Source organism: Tachypleus tridentatus, chromosome 6 (assembly GCF_004210375.1).
Source record: "Tachypleus tridentatus isolate NWPU-2018 chromosome 6, ASM421037v1, whole genome shotgun sequence".
Taxonomy (NCBI): domain Eukaryota; kingdom Metazoa; phylum Arthropoda; class Merostomata; order Xiphosura; family Limulidae; genus Tachypleus; species Tachypleus tridentatus.
This window is the reverse complement of record NC_134830.1, coordinates 103,056,980-103,078,983: the sequence shown is the minus strand read 5'-3', so window position 1 is coordinate 103,078,983 and position 22,004 is coordinate 103,056,980. Positions and strand designations below refer to the sequence as shown.

The 22,004-nt window shown below is 32.3% G+C and overlaps 1 protein-coding gene across 2 annotated transcripts in view; it reads right to left on the bottom strand.

The window, feature by feature from the left end:
• Positions 1 to 7,589: 7,589 nt before the first annotated feature.
• Positions 7,590 to 22,004, bottom strand: part of LOC143253215 (protein dachsous-like) — a 123,444-nt gene continuing 109,029 nt past the window's right edge. For both annotated transcript variants that reach the window (XM_076506680.1, XM_076506681.1), the window contains 7 exons: positions 20,794 to 21,014; positions 20,256 to 20,541; positions 17,002 to 17,288; positions 15,629 to 15,773; positions 14,771 to 14,942; positions 14,374 to 14,581; positions 7,590 to 10,696 (listed from right to left, as the gene is read on the bottom strand). In XM_076506680.1, the coding sequence (XP_076362795.1) occupies positions 8,366 to 10,696; positions 14,374 to 14,581; positions 14,771 to 14,942; positions 15,629 to 15,773; positions 17,002 to 17,288; positions 20,256 to 20,541; positions 20,794 to 21,014 (3,650 nt within the window). In that variant the 3' untranslated portion in view covers positions 7,590 to 8,365. The remainder of the gene's footprint in view (positions 10,697 to 14,373; positions 14,582 to 14,770; positions 14,943 to 15,628; positions 15,774 to 17,001; positions 17,289 to 20,255; positions 20,542 to 20,793; positions 21,015 to 22,004) is intronic.

Genomic DNA, 22,004 nt, shown 5'->3' with positions numbered 1-22,004 from the left:
CAAGGCTAAGGTTCTATCTGAATTTATCTCTGCAGAAAAAGAAAATCTTATTGAGCTGTCTTGTAACAATACTTTAAAAACAACATTTGGCAGCATGGAACTATTTGTTTTGTTTGTTTTGTTTTAGAATTTCGCGCAAAGCTACTCAAGGGCTATCTGCGCTAGCCGTCCCTAATTTAGCAGTGTAAGACTAGAGGGAAGGCAGCTAGTCATCACCACCCACCGCCAACTCTTTTACCAACGAATAGTGGGATTGACCGTCACATTATAACGTCTCCACGGCTGAAAGGGCGAGCATGTTTGGTGCAACCGAGATTCGAACCCGCGACCCTCAACTTACGAGTCGAACGCCTTAACACACTTGGCCATGCCGGGCCTAGCATGGAACCAAACGAGATTGGGATATCAGTAAAAGGTGAATATCCGCTGCTAAGTGCTGAAGCTTAGCGAATCCTAATTCCGTTTGCGACGTCATATCTCTGCGAATCTGGGCTTTCGGCGATTGCTGTGATAAAAAGCAAGCACAGCGCGAAAATCAATGTGGAACAGGAAATGAGGGTGGCAAGTGTTCAATCTTATTCCAAGGTGCAGTGCCCAATAGGCGAACACATCCCATCAGTAATTGTGGTTATTTAAAAATTAATTAAAATATTGTTTTTACTTTCATTTTACGAGTATTACTCTTTCAAACGGCTACTAAGTTGTTAGGACATAAATACTTATGAAGTATTAAGTTGTTTTGACCTAACTTCTTAATAAACGGAACTGTTGGGTTTTTCTTTTTGCCTAGGGGGGCGTAAAAATTGCTGAGACACTAATTGCGCAGTGAACCGAGAAAGTTTGGAATATGCTGGCTTAAGCACTTCCACGTGCTTTGTAATTTGTAACTTGATTATCGTAAGGTTATTTGTGTTATATGTTGTTATGATTATTGAAGTTGTATAATTCTTTGACAAAGTATTGTATTGTTATCAATGTTTATATATGTGTAATATTTCACTTAAATATTGTCTAAAGAGTGAGGGGTAACTGATTTATCTGTTCTACTTTTATTTTAAAACCTATACTAGCTTCAGTGTAGTTTTCTTTTTGCTTGTGATGTATATTGTTGGACGTGTATTGAGTAAGTACTACCTGTTCTGTAAACGCAGATAGCTACACGATAGCACTGCACGAAATTCAAACCAAACAAAACCAAAGCCTGATCTGTCAATTTATAAAAGATTCTTGAAAGTAAGAATCAACCGTATTTGTTTCACGAAAACTCTACCTCGTTTTTGAAAATTGTAGAAATTTCGTAAAGTTAACGCGATTTATACAAAAGCAGTTATCTGAGAAACAGTACGAACATTTGTTTGTTTGTTTGTTTTGGAATTTCGCACAAAGCTACTCGAGGGCTATCTGTGCTAGCCGTCCCTAATTTAGCAGTGTAAGACTAGAGGGAAGGCAGCTAGTCATCACCACCCACCGCCAACTCTTGGGCTACTCTTTTACCAACGAATAGTGGGATTGACCGTCACATTATACACCCCCACGGCTGGGAGGGCGAGCATGTTTAGCGCGACGCGGGCGCGAACCCGCGACCCTCGGATTACGAGTCGCACGCCTTACGCGCTTGGCCATAAGTACGAAAATATTATTAGTCATCTACAGTCAGTATGCTATAAGCCTCGGAAGTTATAACTGTAATAAACGCCCATTAATCGGAAAACTGCAGAATTTGACCAAGAGCGTTAACATATTTCGAACATTAGAAACCGTTCAACGCCAGTGAATTAACTTCGCTCCTTAATGGTTCTACGAGCACATTATATACTGTCACCAGTGAAAATTTACCAGTGCAACGCGGTTAGTCAGCCGTCAAAAGAAGTGTATAAATGTATTAAAAATGAATAAATTTACTCTTCGCGAAAGTCGATAAAAGATTCAGTTCCAGATCAGATATAAAACTCAGCATTGTAAATTTGTAACTCTCTTGTACATAAACCATTATTTCTAATCGGTTACTTGGGTTGGCCAGTGGGCATCCCAGAGGGGATTCTCGGACAAGCCATCCAAGAGCTGGTTTGATACCCTCAAGTTCCATTCTGATGCTACTTGTGTACAGGGTGCATGCTTCAGACTTCTCAGTTATTGGTGTGTCATCCAGAAATGCAGCAAATCTCCAACCTACTCTCATGATCTCTGGTGTGAACGGGCCATCTTTTGCAATGATAAGATTTCCCTTCTGGCCAAGTTCCCAGAACATCTCCTGGCATGCCACTACAGCTGCATCTTGAGGCCACTCTCTACATCTTTGTTGAATTTGCAATCACTACAGGTTGGCAGGGCCATTCCTCTTCTGCAGATCAAAGTCATGGAGGTTGGTTGAAAAGGGAATATGAATTGCAGATCGTCTTGCAAGCCAGTGCAGCTACTTCAAGTCATAACTTCCTCTTTAGATTAAACCTAGGTGCTACTTCAAGTCTTGTGTGGCGTAGAGAACGTCTTTGTTGGTTGGATGGTTCAGCAATGAAAGAGTAGTTCCTTGTAAAGATGTGAAATCCATGCCTTGGATTTTGCCAAGCCTTGGCAAACAGTATGGCTCTTTGTGATGTTTTCCTGTTCTTGATACTTTGGAATCCAGTGAGATGATGGAGTACTGGCACTGGAATTGATTTGGTGCAACCTGTGATGATCCTAAAACATGCCTTCTAGCCTTCCAAGTTGGTTGTAGCTGCATTGCGCCAGGGGCAGTGCATAATCAAAAACTGAAAGCACAAGTCTTTTGTATAGCATGTTCAGGTGACATTCCTCAGCATGCCTGCCTGCTGCAGTATGAATGACATTATTTCTTTTGTGGCCCTGACAATGAGCTCATACATATGCTTGGAGAAGTTCAGTTGCATACCAAACACAATGCCTAGATAGCACAATGAGCCCTCCTGTGTAATTTCTATGCCTCTGGAGGTTGGAATGGGAATATCTGATGTGTCAGCACGGTTGTTGAGAAAAAGGAAGTGTGCTTTGGCCTTCTCTGGATTAATCAGCATGCCATTATCTTTACACCAGTCTCTTATGTGGTCCAGCATGGGTTGATCCTACTTGTGATCATTTCTGTAGATATCCCACTGGTATGGACCAAGATGTCATCAACAAAGGTTTTGATTCTGATGTCAGGTCTCTGTCCAGCCTCGCTAGATCAAGGTTGTAAATGTTAAAAAGGGCAGTTGACAGAGGTGAACCTTGTGGGAGGCCAGTGCTTATTGGTTTACCAGTCTGACCTCCATTCACCATGTATCATGATGACACGGCGCTGGCTGAGGGTTAACATAACCCATTTGATACACAAAGTTGAGAGTCCCAAGTGCAACATCTTCTCAGCGAGGAGAGGAAATCTCACCCTATTGTAGGCATCTTCCAGGTCAAAGGCAACTGTTAGAGTGTCCTCCTTTAATTCAAAACAAGACCACGTTTCTGCTGTGAAGATGGCGGCATTGATCCAAGTTTCACGTTGAGGCCTGTATTGTCCAAGACCATCAGGAAGTAGGTGCTCAACCTGTTTGGTGATGTAGCGAGCAACAACTAATAAATATTTGTAGTAACCGATATTATAAATTGTAATTTTTTGTTTGTATATTGAAATAGCCCTCAAGTAGCTTTGTGCGAAATTCAAAACAAAACAATTGATAGGGTAGTGCAGTAGGTAAATAATATGATGTTAAGGCTACATGTAGTTAAAAAACTTTGATAACCTATTTCTACACAAAAGTTATAACTTAGGTTTTAAATAACAAAGACTTATATCATTAAAAATATGTGCTTCACTCAGGAGCTGAAAGTTAAAGTTATATTGACACAATTACAGCATTCCAAAGGTATCCTGATGGTTCAGCAGTAAGACTGTGCACTTATAATGCAAAAATTGGGTTTCAATATCCATGATGGGAAGAACACAGCCAATAAATAATAGTCCTCTGAACTAGTCATAAACTTATTTCAGACCAACTGCACCATGTTTCAACTGGCTTATTCAACTAGTTGAATTTTTACAATTCCAATGAAGTTAAGTTTGTTTCAACTAACTTTGGAATTTATTTGTTATCCTATACTTTTTGATCAGTATATGCCACAAGATAGTTTGTTTCTATTCTCAAAAACAGAAAGTAGTCAACAGTAGAGAAGCAGTGGCAGTGTTAATGAAGAAATATATTATTATTAAAATAAGGATATGAAATGACAACTGAGTTAAGAAATTGTGATATCTTGGTTATTACATGGTAAAGGTTCACAAACCAGTACAAAATAATATTTCTATCCCAGCAATAATTAAGACTTGCTAGATAAACAGCATTAAGTTTTCATTGGTTGCAATAGATAAAATTCATACATGAAAAATGATGAACATAATCAAATACCAAACAACATCAAATATTTTTATTTCACTGTGAATATATGACGATAATAATTAAAAGAATGCACCAATATTAAACCAATTAAAAATCCAAGTTAAAGAAGAAACAAAAAAGATAGTGGTTTCCTAAAAATAATTGTTTACTTTCATTTGTATTTATTATGAATGAAAATGAGTTAATTTGATTTACTTGAACATGTGGATGATTTCCTGCCATTTATCATGAAACTGATGTTGAAAAAACAGGTCATAACTAGTACAAAAGAAAAAATTCCATGACAAGATTTGTCTAGCAGCTCCTCCGAAAAGTGAAAAGCTCCATTTTTATCAGTAGAACAACCTGTCTCCTTATTTTTCTGGAGGATAAGTGAGGTTGTACTTCCAGTGTGGGTTATAAGTCTCTTTCATAATTTTAGTTTATAACTGCTAAAGTTGTTAACAGTTTTTTTTTTTACTAGGGCATCAGACAAATCAATCAGAACTGCTATTGTTGATGTAACTGTGCAATTCCCAGCTGTAAGCTGATGCTTTTCAAATGAAAGTGGTTATTTGCTTTTCTGTATCCTCAACAAACCCGGATTTATCAGGTTACGTACATTTCACATTACTTTGTCGAATGACAGGAAATTTAGAAGTTAATTAAATGTTGACATGTATTCAATTTATGATATTTACCAACAAGATTGATACACATAATTTTCTTTTTTAATACCAACATATTTCAATATACAAACAAAAAAGTACAATTTATAATATCGGTTATTACAAATATTTATTAGTTGTTGCTCGCTACATCACCAAACAGGTTGAGCACCTACTTCCTGATGGTCTTAAGCAATACAGGCCTCAACGTGAAACTTGAGCGTGATGCGCTAGCCATCCCTAATTTAGCAGTGCAAGACTAAAGGGAAGACAGCTAGTCATCACCACCCACCACCAACTCTTGGGCTACCCTTTTACCAACAAATAGTGGGATTGACTGTCACATTGTAATGCCCCCACTGCTGGGTGGGTGAGCATGTTTGGTTCGACCTGGATTCAAACCCGCGACCCTCGGATTATGAGTTGAACACATTAACACACTTGGCCATGCCAGGCCACTACCCTATCAATGTAGAAAAATTAGGCAGTTTATAAAAGTGCATGCTTGTATATAATTTTAATATTTTTAATTCATCACTCAAAAATACTAAACAAAAGCAAAGAAAACAGAAAGTTCCGGAGAATGATATTACGATTAAAATAAAAAAAACATATAAGTTGTGTAATTCTCGACTTTGGTGCTATTTTTCTGCTGTCATAGAAGTTAACCAAAATTTTTAGTCTCTTTCCATTTCTGGTGTCATTTGTCTATGTAAAATATTTTTTTTAGAATATTATTATCTCCCTTGAATTAAAGTTGTTGTTTAAACGCAAAGCTTAACAATAGCTGTCTGCACTCTATTCATTTTAAGAAATCAAACTTCAAATTTCATTGTCTTAGTCTTTTAACTTGTGACTGACCTACTGGGAGAACAAGAGTGGAAAAGCATTAACTGTATTCAGTATTTGTATATTTACTTATGTATTGAAATATCAAATTTTCCTGATATGTATTATAATAATATTTTTTTGTCACTGAAAAACTATAAATGAAATTTATTTTTATCTTATATAAACTGTTTTATCTTCTTAATAATTTTTACGAAAAATATAAAATTTTATGGTGTATTTCAAAATTACTTCTCCATATTGGAGTGCCTTAAGCCTTTTAGAAATAAGGCTATAAGAACATTGAACTATTTCAACTTTCTTTAAAATAAACTTATCATATGAGTTTGAGACTATACTCTTTATTTTAATATGATTAACATCATTTGGTTAGGATGTTAAAATGTTCACTGCTATTGAAATATGCATAACTGTCATATAGAGGAATAAATTAATTGGGATTATTGTATGGTTATTTTACAAAAATCTAGATTCCATTATAAGTTATAAATACTTTCTTTTAAATGTTTTATTCATATTTTAGTGATCTTTTAAATTACTGAATCACTCTTGTTATAACAACACAGGTAGAGATTTAAATGTATCAGTTCTTGCTTGTTTTAGAGGTTCTGGCTAAGAAGTATACCGTTTCATCTACATTGAAATATTCCGGCACATGAGACAGTGTAATTTGGCCATTTTGTGTTGACATTAGAAATTGTGCTAATACTGTATGTATATTTATCCTAGAGAGAACATTGAAATAAATACACTTATTCGGTAAGTTTGGGTTTGGTTTGAATTTCATGCAAAGCTACATGAGGGCTATCTGCACTAGCCATCCCTAATTTTGCAGTGTAAGATTAGAGGGAAGGCAGCTAGTCAACACCACCCACTGCCAACTCTTTTACCAACAAATAGTGAGATTGTCTATCATATTATAATGCCACCATGGCTGAAAGGGCAAGCATGTTCATGCGACAGGGATTAGAACCTGCAACTCTTGGATTACTAGTCAAGTGCCTTAACCATCTGGCCATACTAGGGCAGTAAGTTTTGGAATTTTATGTTCAAATCTTGGCGAGAACTTAATTTCTCCTGACCTACATTTGGTACACATTAAGTGTAATTTAAAATAAAGTTGGTATAAAATGTTATAAATATAAAATTATGAATTTCTTTCACAAATATATAAGGACCTTTTATTTATGTCTGACTATTAGTGTAATTTATCTACTAAAATTTATAAAATAGAAATGAGTGAGTAAAATAGTTCAAGTGTAATTTTACATATTTAGTACACTGGTTACATGAAGACACAAAGTGAGTTTTATGTTAAAAGTTTAAGATACCTTCCAAATGTTTACTTGGCTCCTTTTAAATCTGAACAGTAGTGACTATATAAAATTTCTTGATAATTTCTGAAACTATCCAAATTTCTTTCAAGAGAAAGCATTCAAAACAAAAAAAGTCAGTAGAAAGACATTTAAAGTAGTAATTGAATTATTTCATAGAACAGGCAATTTATCAGCAAAATTCAGCTGTTTTGCTTTATCTGTCTATAGCTCTAAAATTTGTTTTCCATAAAATACTGGATTTATCAGAATATCAAGATGGTTAATTTTCTTATAGTTACTCAAGTATGCATAAATTGTTCCAGAAAAATATGACATATTTTTGTTCAAGCTAATACAATGGCATAAAAACTAAAGAAATAACAAATACAGCCAAGGATAAACTTTTATTATATACATACAGTGTTGGTTTGCTTTTTACAAAAGTTTCATGAATGTAAAGTATTTTAAGTAGTTGCTGTATAAAAATTCAGTATACATTTTGTTTTGTTTCAATCCAGAATCCTCAAGTTAAAAAGTTGCCATTCAAAACTAATAATGATCTTAAATATGTATATATGTGTGTGTGTGTGTGTGTGTGTGTGTGTGTACTTTTCTTTTAGAACAAATATCTTATAGAAAATAATATAAAAGCCAAAAGGCATTTTGTATCACATTATAAAGGATACACTGATAAGATACAATGTTTTCTCACAAGATCTATTATCATAAAGAATCATGTAATTTGGGCTTTTAATATTTCTTGACCCAATCCATCACAATTAAATTACTACATTTTCCTTTCCAGGAATTTTCATTTTAAACACTATATTATAATTTAACCTTCAAGTAATGTTGAAAAAGATCTCCATTCCCAAATAGAATTATATTGCACCTGGGATTCAATAATTTTATAGCAATTTAAATATTTGAGGAAAAAAAAGTCTGCCAAAATGGTATTTGTAATTAGAAAGAATAATTATGTTGGTGTTTTGGCCCCTTATCTGAGAATAATGGTGATATGAAATTTGGAGCAAACATAGGCAATGTTTTATTTACAACCTGTTTACATATTTAACAATGCAATTGCACTATGCCTGCACAAAAGAACAAATTATTAAACATTAATAAGTTAGAAAGGAGGTGGATAATTCTTATAGGAATACACTTATATTTGGAGTTCAGTTTCTGATCCCGATGATGCAATAGTAGCAGGATTAGATAACCTCTGGTACCGAGAATAATGTGGAGTTACCAACCCAGAAATTGTAGCTACTCCTCCTCCTAAAGGTACTAATGGAGAAATAGATGGTGAACGTGTAGCAAGGGGAGAGAGTGCTGGAGAAAAACTAGGAGACATTGCTAGTGAAGAAAATGTACTTTCATGGCTAATTGGGGAACGTGGCAGTGATGGTAGGGAATTGGTTTGACTAGTGTGTCCTGAACTGAGTGCTACAGGAGCAATGGAACATGGGGCCACATTTGTTATTAGGGGTGGAGGCAAAGTTTTAACTTGAGGATTAAGAGTTTTCTTTGGAGAATTGGGAAACGATGGAGGAACATCATCATCTTTTAATCGAGCAATTTCAGCAAACACATGGGCAAGGGGTTGGTACTGTGGTCCCCAATCTAAAAGGTAGTCCCAATTATAGCTCCCTGTAAGCTCTTCCTCACTATGTACAATAGAGCTTAGAGACCCAGTCATAGAGGGCTCACCATCATCCCCAAAACCAAATGCTCGTGTTCCATCCATAATAGCATTGTTTTCTTCTGTACCAACATCATTTAACTTGGAATAAATAAGATTTCCAATGTTCATGCTATTTCCTTCTCCACCACATTCTTCATCAAACATGTGCATGCTTTCTACACTATGAGCATTTTGTATTTTATTAAAGTCTTGAATATTATGGGGATCAGAATGTGAAGTGCTGATACCAAGTCGTGCTAAGTACTCTTGTGTATTTTGGATAGAAATATCAGACAGATTGTCAGTGTCTGGATGAATACCTGAGTCAGGAACAGTAAGTCTCTGGATTTTATGTTGCTGGAGGAGAGGTCCTTCATTGATCATTCTTATCTCTTCATCCTCTACATCTCCATCTTCAGCAGATCCTCGACCACTAGAAGCAGAGTGTGACTGGTCTGAAACCTCTGAAGTTGTGCCATTAATATGTTGTGTTCGGTTTGCTGGATTAAAATGGGAAATATCATTATAATGAGGAGGAAACTGGGAGATTCCTGAAGTATGTGATGGAGGTGGTCGAATATCTATGGTATCAAATGAATTATCAAATCTATGGATAACACTAGGCTTACCACTTCTCTTATTTCTCATTCGCAAGAAAACAATTAAAGAAAGAAGTACTATTGCAATGATAGCCAAGACAATAACAAGTCCAAGTGCCCAGGCAGGAAGGCTTCCTTCCACTTTCTCTTCAGCTGATGCAGCTGATGTAGCATTTAGAGTGTAATCAATGGTGATCTCTACCATGGCTACACTGGTGAGTGAGTAGGGTCTACCACTTTCAGATACCACAACAAGTGACACGTCTTGGCTACTTTGGTCACGTCTGCTTTCTATTGGTTCATAGTTAAAAGGAGATTTTACAATAATTACACCTGTTGTACCGTTGACTTTGAAGTTTCTATGCACTTCACGTAGATGGTATAAGACATGACCATCAACTCCTCCATCCATATCATCAGCTTTTACCTTACCTACAACAAATCCAGTAGGTGCATTGCCAGGAACCATGAAATGATAGGAACTATGTGTAAATTCAGGTGGATATTCGTCCTTACTTTCAATGTTTATTTGAGCTTGAACAGTAGCATACTTACCACCTTTATCTGTAGCCATTATTGTGAAGTAAAACCTATTTTTTGATTCATAATCAAACACTATATCTGTTGTAACAATGCCCATTTCCATATTGATACTGAATTTGTCTTTTCCATCTCCATCTGTTATGGAATAATTCAGTTTACCATAAGTTCCTCGATCACCATCATTGGCATGTGCCATAAAAACTGAAGTGCCAAGAGGAGAATTTTCTTTCACAAACTCTGTATACATTAAGAGTGGAAAGTATGGGTTATTATCATTTTCATCATTTACATGAATAGTTATGCCAGCTAATGAAGAAAGTGGATGTTTTGAATCACCATCAGAAGCTTGAACAACAAAATGGTATTGTGGCACTGATTCATAATCAAGGGTTTCAACAAGTGTGATAACACCACTACTAGGATGCAGCTGAAATTTATTCTCTATGTTTCCAGATGTAATCTTATAAGTAACTTGATTGTGATCTGTTTCATCTTTATCTGACGTCATCAAGGTAAGCACAGTTGTTCCCACAGGTGCTAATTCTGATAAAAATACTTCATATTGACTTTGATTGAATAATGGAGGATTGTCATTGATGTCAAGAACCTGGATTATAACTTCTGATGTGGCATTTAAGGTAGGAGTGTCACGATGTGTTGCTGCAACCTAAAATTTATAAAAACACTATTATTGTAATTCCATATTAAAATTGATTAGATTTATGCTTTTGAAACAATTAATACAACTCACTAAATAATGACATATTAGCTATATAATTATTCAACCTTTTAATGTAAAGACAAGTATTCATTAAATATTTTAATATTATAATGTTTAAACAACTTCACACATTCATAAAAACAATAATTAGTTTGTAGGAATTTAGAAAAGAAATAAGAGAAACAACGTTCTCAGAACCAACTAAATATGCATATGCCCAATTAGCCTACATAATTGAAATTATTAAATCAGTAGAAATTAACATTCAATTTTGCATCAAAAAAGGTTTCAGTATAAATTTGATCTATAATATATCTTGAATAAGTAAAACAAATTCAACATTGGGGAAATTTGGTTTCGAAACAAATTTTTATGCACTCTCAGGACCATAAAAACATATCATCTATTTACTGCTTGAGACTTTCAATAAACAAGTATTAAAAATCAATATTATAAACGTATGAATATATATATGCTTTGTTTCATCATTTGATACATTCCAGGTTATTTTATTACTGGGCTGTTATATAACACAGAATATAAAAAGATGAAAAGCTAAAATACTGCTCAACTTGTATGTTTCATTGCCCTGTTATTTAACTATACAGTTAATTCTCAACAATCCAAACTAACAAAGAGAAAGAATGGCACAGATAACACAAACATATGTTTGGTAAAAAACACATACAAAATATGTATATGTATGTTTTCTAAGAAAAATGAAAACAAAAGTTCACAAACAGAATTTTTAAAAAATATCTAAGACATACATAACTTACAATGTAATGGGCTTTAATACCATACTTTAATGTAATCAGTTAAAGTTGTCTTATTTTACATAAATGTTTTTTGCTAATTACAAAATATGGCTACAATAGATTTCACTCCTGAATATTTTTCACTATTTTCAGCAATCTCGAGTTTTTATTGCATTGTCAATACAATTAGGTTTATTTTGACATTTGGTTCTCAATCGTCAATAAACCTGCAAATAGCACTAAAAATGATAAAATAAGTAAGAAAATAATGAAATGAAAAATGAAACTAACAGAAAACAAAATGACTGGAAACTGTAGTGAAAAAAATTTCAAAGCAACAGAATTTACTAGTCTGTGGCATGTGGCTAAATTGCAAACTGGATAATTGATATTGGTTATAAATCATGTTAACTCAATGTATCAACATGTTATAATGTATAAGTTACAAAAGTATCATGAGGATAATAAAATGAATTTACTAATGGAAAGGTTATAACAAGATTTGGTATATATACTACTTTATGAACAATCACAGTATTTTATATATTATGATTATGCATATATGTTGAAATTTAATTGATGAGTGCTCTTTCTAATAATGTTTTACAAGCCATATATACACTGATGGCCAAAATCTTAAGGCCAATGAACATAAAGAAAAAATATGCATTTTGTGTTGTTAGACTCAACTTATTTGAGTAAAGCTTTAAAAGATGACAATAGAAAAAGGGAAAAAAAAACTTTTTCAGCATTTAATAGAGAAAATGTAAACACTATAAAATTAGCCTAAATACTAGCTGGTCAAAAGTTTAAGACCATACTGAAACGAAGAGTAAATCGGTAAACACGTAACGAAATTTAGTCATTTGTGTTCAAGCATTAGCGTTGTTAACATCTCCCACAGACATCTCCTGTGTTACTTTGGGTAAAAATATGGCAAAAACTAAAAAGTTGACAGAGTTTGAACGTGGCAGAATTGTCGAGCTGCAAAAGCAAGGTCTCTCTCAACATGCCATCACTGGTGAGATTGGGTGTAGTGAAACTGCTGTTGCAAATTTCTTAAAAGACCCTGAGAGATACGGAACAAGAATTTAAAGTGGTCGGCACAAGAAATTTTTGCTGGGATTGAGCAGGAAAACTCTACGGGTAGTCCAGCAAGACACCAGCCAATCATTGAACCAGATTAAGACCCTTACAGATGCAGAATGCAGCTCAAGAACAATAAGATGGCATCTATGAGAGAAACTGTAAATGTCTTCAAAGGCCATGCCTCCTTCCACACCACGAAACAGCTTCATTAAACTTTGCTGAGAAGCACCAAACATGGGACATAGAAAAGTGGAAGAAGGTTTTTGTTCTCTGATGAGAACAAATTTAACCTGGATTTACTCTTCCTTTCAGTATGGTCTTAAACTTTTGACCAGTTGGTATTTAGGCTAATTTCATAGTATTCACATTTTCCCTACTAAATGCTAAAAAGGTTTTTATTTTTATTTTCCCTTTTGTTATTTTCATTTTTCAAAGCTCTAGTGAAATAAATGGTTGTGTCTAACAATGCAAAATGCATATTTTTTCTTAATGTTCTTTGCCCTTAACATTTTGGCCAGCAGTGTACACACACACACACACATATATTGCAGTACTCTGTGCTTTTCCTATGTGTATGTGTGTGTATGTATATGACAGTGTGCTCCAAACATAAGCAACTATACAAGTAGTCTTGGAGATGTTCTGTATAAAACAAATATATTCAAAAGCTCAATCTAGTAATATGATGAGTTTATTTCAATTTTAATGTGGACTTTAGCCTTTTTTTATGTTACAAAAACATAATAAGTCACATAGCATACATTCTGATACTATTTTAATGTGATATATTGCTCATGCTTCTGTCATTTTACAGCTCCATAACAAAATAAGTGAAATGTCTACTTTTGTAAATAAATGGTCTATTATTATTTACAAAATATATTGGTGTTTTAATTTTTTTTCTCTAAAGGAGTATGACACCAAAAATCAAAATATTTTTTGAAAATAAATCAGCTTGAGAATGCAATAATTTATGTCAGAAACTGAAAATCTTTGGCATAAAATGCAAAGACAGAAAACTGGCTAAAATAATGATCTCAATGAAGACAAAATATTGGTATTAAAAATACGTATGTTTATTCTTGAATACAATGTTTTTCTCACAACTGTCCAATTTTAGTTAAAACGTTAGATTATTAGGATAAAACAGTTTTTATACACACTTGGGCTACTTCAATAGGTTTTTCTATTATGTGAATTTAAAAATTTGTGTGCTAAAATTTTCTAAAAAATATTTTAATACTTTTTCAAGAAATTTGACTTCCTATTTTGTGTAATTATTTTGTTATGTACAATACTATATTTTATCTCATGATTAAACTGTGCTTATTTCAATTCCAATTTTAGTTTAGTTACTATAATAAATACATTTTTCAAAATTATGTTTGCTATTCCATTTTGAAATGGTTGTTGGAATTTGTAGTTTGATTCTGAAAAGTGCACATGATTCAGTATTTAGATGTTTAAATAGAGCACTAACATTAATTTGTTTGGTGAATAGCATAAACATATTATATTGGTGAAATAATCAGTGCCACTTCAAATATAATAGCTGGACACTGTTGAAACAACAATGTCCCAGAGTTTTCACAATCATTATACACATAAGTTTATATCTTAAATTAATTTCCTAGTAAAATTAACACAAATATAAAATGCCTACAAATAAAATCTGAAGATTAAATTGTTATTACAGATTTTAAAAAATGTAATTGAGGAAACATTTCCTACAGAGTAAAAAAAATTAAGAAACTGAAATATGACTATTTTTCTTACCTGTAATGAAAACGTTTCAACATCTTCTCTATCCAGTTTTTTCACCAGTATAATTTCTCCTGTATTTTTAGAGATTGCAAATGTACCTCCAACATTTCCACTATAGATGAAATATGAAATTTGGTAATTTGAATGTGATTCATCAAGATCTGTTGCTGACACTTTCAGCACTGTAATTCCAAGGGGAGTATCTTCAGAAATATGAGCACTGAAAACAGAAGCATTTCAGAAGTGTAATTACATAAGCTCTTATTTTGTTCAAATTGTTGTAGCTCTTTCTGACTTAATTACTGGGACTAAAATCATATAAGAATTTTGAATATTTATAAGATTATTCAAAACTATTTGTGACAAAAAAAATTACTCTTCATCTAAAGTTACTATGATATAAACTTACGTGTATAATGATTGTGAAAACTTTGGGATATTGTTGTTTACGTCTGCAATCTCAATTTCAACTACAGCAACATCTGCAAGTGGTGGTACACCGTTGTCTTGAGCTTTTACTATCAGATGGATAATTGGTTGCTTAGAATTAAATGTGAGAGTATTGTTGGTGTAGATGTTTCCTGTGAAAGATAATTATTTTATTTATGAGATTATTTTAAATAAAGTAGCATCTCAAACACATGTTTCTTCTAGTAAAATTTATTCTCACAATTTTCATTCATTAGGTAACTGATGGGCTAGGGTTGTAAATGCAGAATTTTTAAATACTAATTTGATAATAACCTCTCACAACGTTTAGAATCTAATTAACATGGTTACATATAAATTTTACGATTGTATGCACCTGTCATTCAATAATTATACATCAAAACAAAAAGACAGGAGTAAAAAAACAATAAATTTGTGGAAACAAACTAAATGTTTACAAATTGGAATGATAAAATAAGGGCTGTATTCTAAAGATAGCAGGACAAAAGTACACAAATTTAAGACTTGGAAAAGACAGATTAGGCTCCAGTTAAGAAAGTTTTGTTTTTCTAGCTTACAGAACGAGTTGCAATTGGAAACAGTGGGAAAAAGAACTTTACACAAGATTTAGAATAAACAGATGATTTCCTGAAAAGTAAAGGGGTGGGTTTGCAAGTAAAAGCGTAGAAGGACCAAATGATCAAAGTAACTTTAGCTTGTATTTAAAAAAAAACCTAAAACACAATGATCAAAGTAACTTTAGCTTGTATTTAAAAAAAAACCTAAAACACAACTTGTTTAACAAGTTAGTATACATATAACAAAATCATAAATTTACCAGTATCTTTGTTGATATAAAATCCATTAGCACCTGTCTCTCCTTCTAAGCTGTATGTCAGTCTGGCATTTTCTCCAGAGTCAAGATCTGTGGCATTTACTTTAAGAACAGAATAACCTGGTTCTACAACTTCAGAAAGTTGCACCTGAAAACACAGAGAAAAAAAAATGTTTTTTAATTACAGACAATTTTAAATTGTGTTGGTTATACTGTTCTACAAAAATATAAATCCCAAGACTTTTCAATGCTCTGATAGCTGACTAAAATACTTTAGACATATGCAACTTCCACCAGGGTTTGGGCCAGATTGTAATTTTCAGATGTACTTGTGGGTCACACCACATGAAGTAAAAATAAAATCTAAAACAACTACGAATTCCTTAGCAAAATTTCTTGTTATTACTATAAAAATAGTACAAGTATTGTAGCAATATTAAAAAAAAATCCAAATTTCCTCTAGAAAAACCCTCTTCTCTAGTTTATTCAACACCTCTCCAACAAATATGAAAGTTTATGCAAATTACTCATTGTTAGATACTCATTGCTCAAACAAAGCATAATTTTCCTAGCTTTTAATCTTGTTTGGTTACCGAGCCATCAACTAGAAAATTATACCCCTCTTGGCAAACCCATCTGTTACATCTTTTCTTTCAGGATTTGTTAATAGTTTTCTCTTATGTGTAAAACTGTATTATTTATAACAAATAGAAAGGCAAGGTTTTCATCCATCAGATTACATATCATATTACATTGCTTTTTTGTACAGAGAATTGTAAATTTAATTTCAGTACAGGCTTTGTTCACATGGATAAAAATACCAATTAGCTTGGATAAATTTGTAGTGGTTCTTATCACATAGTTAGAAAGCCAGACAAATTGTGATAGTTATGGGACATTGTCTGATTTTTGCATGTAGCTTTTATTTTTTGGTTGATTACAGAAAAAAAAAAATTCATGTGCACCTCTCAGTCTGGATTCAATTATATTTTAAGAACTCATCATGGATAACGTAAAACCACCTTGTGGGCAGTAACTTGCACATGCCTGCTTTTGATAATTCTACTTCATAAACAATACAATAAATTATTTAAAAGATTCAAAAATAAATTTCACTGATGCATTTGCAAACAGTTACTTTCTTTTTTGAAGTTCATTAAATATATATATATTTCAACGCAATACTTTATCTGGAGAAAAATACAAGCATCACTCCAATCTGTAATTGCAACATTATTTTAAAATTTTATTATTCAGTGCAAATTAAAAACAAAAAATTATAATATAATATTACGATTTTAAAACTTATTACAAAAATATACCTATACAAAGTATGAATGAGTTTTGGTTCACAACTAATGAAACTGCAAACTAACTTGATAACTTTGCTGCGTGAACACAGGTACATCGTCATTAATATCTTTTACATAAACTGTGAGATATGTTTCTGCAACGTGGGCTGAGTCTGATACTTGGAGTTGGAGCTGGTACTGATCTTGTTTTTCATGATCTAAAGGTTTAGCAAGAATAATGTGACCACTAAAGCGATCAATGTTAAAAACTCCACTAGAGCTGCCTCCTTCTGTGAAGCTGTATATTAATGCCGGGTTAGTGTCAACATCATTGGCAGTTATGGTGGTGATCACTGTGCCTACTTCAGTACCTAGAATTAAGTAATGAAATATCTAGAGGTAAAATATCAGGCCTCATGATAACTCAAACAAATGTTATCAAAATATCTTCCTTTTGCAAGAATAAATTATTGTGGTTAGAAAGGTGTATTACTTTTATTAATTAAATGCTACAAAATATAATAATAAACCAATTAGACTTTGTAAGGTCAAGAAAATCTGAAAGCTAAATAGTTTCAAATATTATTTCCTAATGGAGAATATAAAGATATGTATACAGAAACTAAAATAATAAAACATTAAATTTTACATCTGAAGGTATATAGAGTTCCACTTGTCAATATTTTTTATCATTGATCTAGGAAGGCTGACAAGAGCCAATTATATTCCTCAAAGTGACTTTCTTAGGTGAGAAAGACATGAATTTTGCTACCAAATATGAGTTTTCACAATGCAGCCCTGTTACACAATATGCCAAAGAAAACCTGAGTGCTAGATCAAGATGATATATAGGAGTACTGTGCAAAAATGTTAGGGCAAAGTCAAAAGTTAATTTCAGACTACTTTCCAAGAAAATTGGAAGGATATCACAAGTAAAACATCTAAATTTTAATAATCTTCATACTTAGTACAATAGAAAATCAGTGGAAGTGTTTGATTTTAACAAACAGTTAATATTTTGTGTGTGTCCTTTTTGCTTTAATAACAGTAGAAAGTCTTTTAGGCATTGTTACAACACATTTAATCAGTGTCTTTTCGTATTTTAATCCATATGTCTTTAATACACTCCCATAAAGTTTCTTTGCATGTAATTTCTGATCTATGAAATTTGGATGAGATTAGGGCTCTGTCGTGCCACTGTATCATTTAAATGACTTCAGCAGCTTCTTTGTTAGCTTAGTAATTTCTGCATAGGTTGGATAAGTATTTAGGTTCGTTATCTTCTTGGTAGTAAAATCCTTTATTAATTATATGCAAATCACTGGGTGTACCAAGTAAAGGATTTACTATTATACATTTATTTTAATATCTACGGTTGCTTCATTTTATTATATATTTAGATATGTATTTAACTTATTATACATGGATTGCAAAAGTCCCACCTGTTCTCTATATTTGTAGAAGATTCTTTTAAACAATATATGTTTTATGAAAGCACTAGCATATCATCGAACATAGTTACTAAGTGAACTTTCAAAAACTTCACCATAAAAGTTTATAAACTGATGTGCCAAGAGATAGAATAATAATGTTATTGATTTGCTACAGTTAACATACTATAAATCCTGAATGTTATAACTGTGAGCAATTCTTTTTAATCAGAAAACCACAGACATCTAATCAGGAACATTCATAAATTTCAAGCATTACAAACTGCTTAACTTCAGTGAATTAACTTTGGAGTTTAGTATTTCAATGAGACCATTTGATATTTTAGTCAGGAAAAAACTCACTTGTGAAAAAGCTAATTAGCTTCTCATCAAATGAAGTATACCTGTGTATTAAAATAGAATTAATTAACTCATTGTGAACTGTTGATAAAAATTCAGTTACAGACTAGACAGAAGACCAAGTATTGTTTGTAAGTTTGTAAAACGTCTGTGTATAAATTATTATTTGAAATAACAGTTAGTATAAATTGTGTTGTTGTTGGGATATTAAAATATATTTGTGTTAAGAAAGAAAATTACATGTCAATCTTGTTGGCAAATTTGATACATATCAATATTCAATTAACCTCTAAATTCAAATTTCCTGCTATTTGAAATCATAATATAATACATAACCATGAAGGAGAGTATCTGATTGTACTTGCACTGGCCCATTATTCCATCTATTTTGCAAATATCTCCTGTTGTCTCAGCAGAGAAACAACCTCAAACTGTCATAACGCCTTCCCTATGCTTCATGATAGGTAAGTTTCTTTCACCTTTCTTCTTCCAGATGTACAACCTATACTTTGAACCAAATATTTCAAACTTGGACTCATCCATCCTTAACATTCTTTTCCAATCATCAACAGTTCAGTGTTTGTTCTTTTTTACCAAACTTCAGAGAATGAAGTAAAAGTGTTTTAATTGTTACAAGACAAAATATTCCATTCTCATTGAGTTTTTATGATACTGTAGATCTGTACATGTTTTTGTTAATTGGTACATGGTCATTTATCTCGTACTTGATCTCAGTTGCAGTCTTCTTTCTGTTCTGAAGACTACGATAGTTAAAATACTTAACATCAGTATCACCAAGTTTAAGCACTCTGCCTCTTCTTTTGTTATTTTTAAATTTACCTGTAGCAGTCTCACAATCTAGCGTGCACATCACAGTGTTTGAGGAACATTTCAAGTCTGCAACAGTTTGTCAAAGAATCCAACCAACATCACATAAAGGCTTTTATATGAGCTCTCTGCTCTAATGATAATTCTCTACAATTTTGGAGAGTGTTATTAAATTTATTTATTTTAGCATATACCAGTACCATGTGCTAGCTTCTTTCTATATAGTTAAAACACTGCATTGGGTACCATAATAATTATTTCAACTCTAAATTTGATCAGTACATTCATTCAAGCAGAACCCTTATGACACATCTTTGGTACAAATACATAGAAATTCTTAAGAATAATGAGTATTTTCACCATAGTTTACTTAGTTGTCAACAGGAGTCAATGAATCATTATTACCATAGTGTTGAAATTTACATTCTGTAATGATATGGAAGAATCAGACCCATAAAATGAAAAACAATGTTAATATATTTTCCTCCTAACACTTTTGCACCATACTGTATAAATAAAAGTTATTAAAAATTATTTTTAAAATATTTATATTTGTCTGGAAATGGCTTAATTATTTCTAAGCCTATCATAAATTTGTTTTTGATATTCACATGTAACAACTACTTCAAACATGAGTACTTATTTAATTTAGAAAATGAATTTAATCATGCATACCAATACATGTACTATTCTAAATAAATACGTTTGTGACCTTCATACCTTCACTGATGTTGACTACATTATATGGTGGAAACACTGGTTGATTATCATTTACATCAACAATGGTTATTTTGAGCACACAAGTTCCTGTTAACTGTGGAAATCCTTCATCTGTTGCAATAATGGTCAAAAAATAGTTGTCTCTGATTTCCCTGTCCAAGACAATGTTTGTCTTAACTATTCCACTGAAAGGTGGGTCAATCACAAATGCATTGTCATGGTTACCATCAATTATGTGATAAATGATGTTACCTCTTCCTCTCTGATCATCATCAGTTGCTGAAACCTAAATAATTAATACAATAATATTTTTTTATAAAATCTAATTGATCTAATCAGTAAATTAAACTTATTCAAGATTAACGATGTTCTTCAGGATACACCAGTTAACCAGAAACAAAGGTCAAAAGGACAATGTTTCAGAGAAATATGGAATATGAATTTGAATTTTCTGAAAGATATTGTAGTACATGTAGTTTAAATATTTCTTCAGAATTAATGAAGTATTATAGAATATCATTGAGATAGCTTAGCTTACTTGTGTGACAAATGTTCCCTTGTGATTGCCCTCCCAAACAGAAGACACATAACGTTCTTGAGAAAATTGAGGTGGGTTATCATTTTTGTCTGTCAACTGCACAATTAAGGAAGCATAGCCATATACTGGAAGTGGACCTTCTGTCTGAGCTATCACAGGTATTTGTAGATAAGGAGAAGATTCAAAATCTAAGTATTTTGGATCATGTACTTTGATAAGCCCTGAAAACATAAATATAGAACATAAAGTAAAGCCTAAATCAATTTACTGATACTTTTATTGTTAAGCAGTTTTTAGTATAAGTTACATCAAATTAAGTTTATATAAAAAATTAATTATTTTCAGGCCTTTCTAAAAGATGAATAAATAGATTTCCTTATTTTAATTTTTATCACATAAAATTACACATGAACATCTTAATTTTTCAATTAACATTCAGAACCTGTCACAATTATTTATAACATACTTTGGAAGTGTTTTAAAGCAGTTCTGAATGCTATAAAGATTTCTCTACCTTTATACTGGTGTTGAAGTATGTTCCAATAATACAAAAAAAAAAAGGTACCCTCTAACACCTATATTTAAGATATTATATCACAATAACCAAACTTTACCAGTATTATTATACAAATATAGTGTGAAAACATTCAGGTACAACCTGTAGATTAAAATTCATTTATAAGAATGACAAAAGAATAATCTAAACTTTAAGTATATTATTTGTCATATTTCCACCATTTCCACTTCATGACTTTTATCAGAAATCTCTACACTATAACACAAAAACAACTGAAAAAGGTAGAACAAAATAACCTTTCTTAATCTGTAAAAATATGATGTCAAAATAAAAATTCAAAGAACAGCTCTGTAGTTACTCATTGTTACATTATTACAGAAAAAAATAATTTTTTTAGACAAAAATATATAATAAAATTTACAGGTGCAAAACATTTTTGAAAGTAAACAATGTTTCACTAATATTCAAATAATTTATTAGAAATAAAAATAAAAAATACATTTAGCTGTGAAACAATTTTTAAAAAAGAAACAAAAAAATACAGTAAATCTTTATCTTATGAATATATTTGTTTCTGAGTGTAAACTGCTTCTTTTTCCTTTCTCTCAAAATAAGTATCTGGACACTATAACAGCTGTGAAGGGACACTCAGAGCTCTCCTTAAAATTGTGCTTTATCACTACATGATAACCAA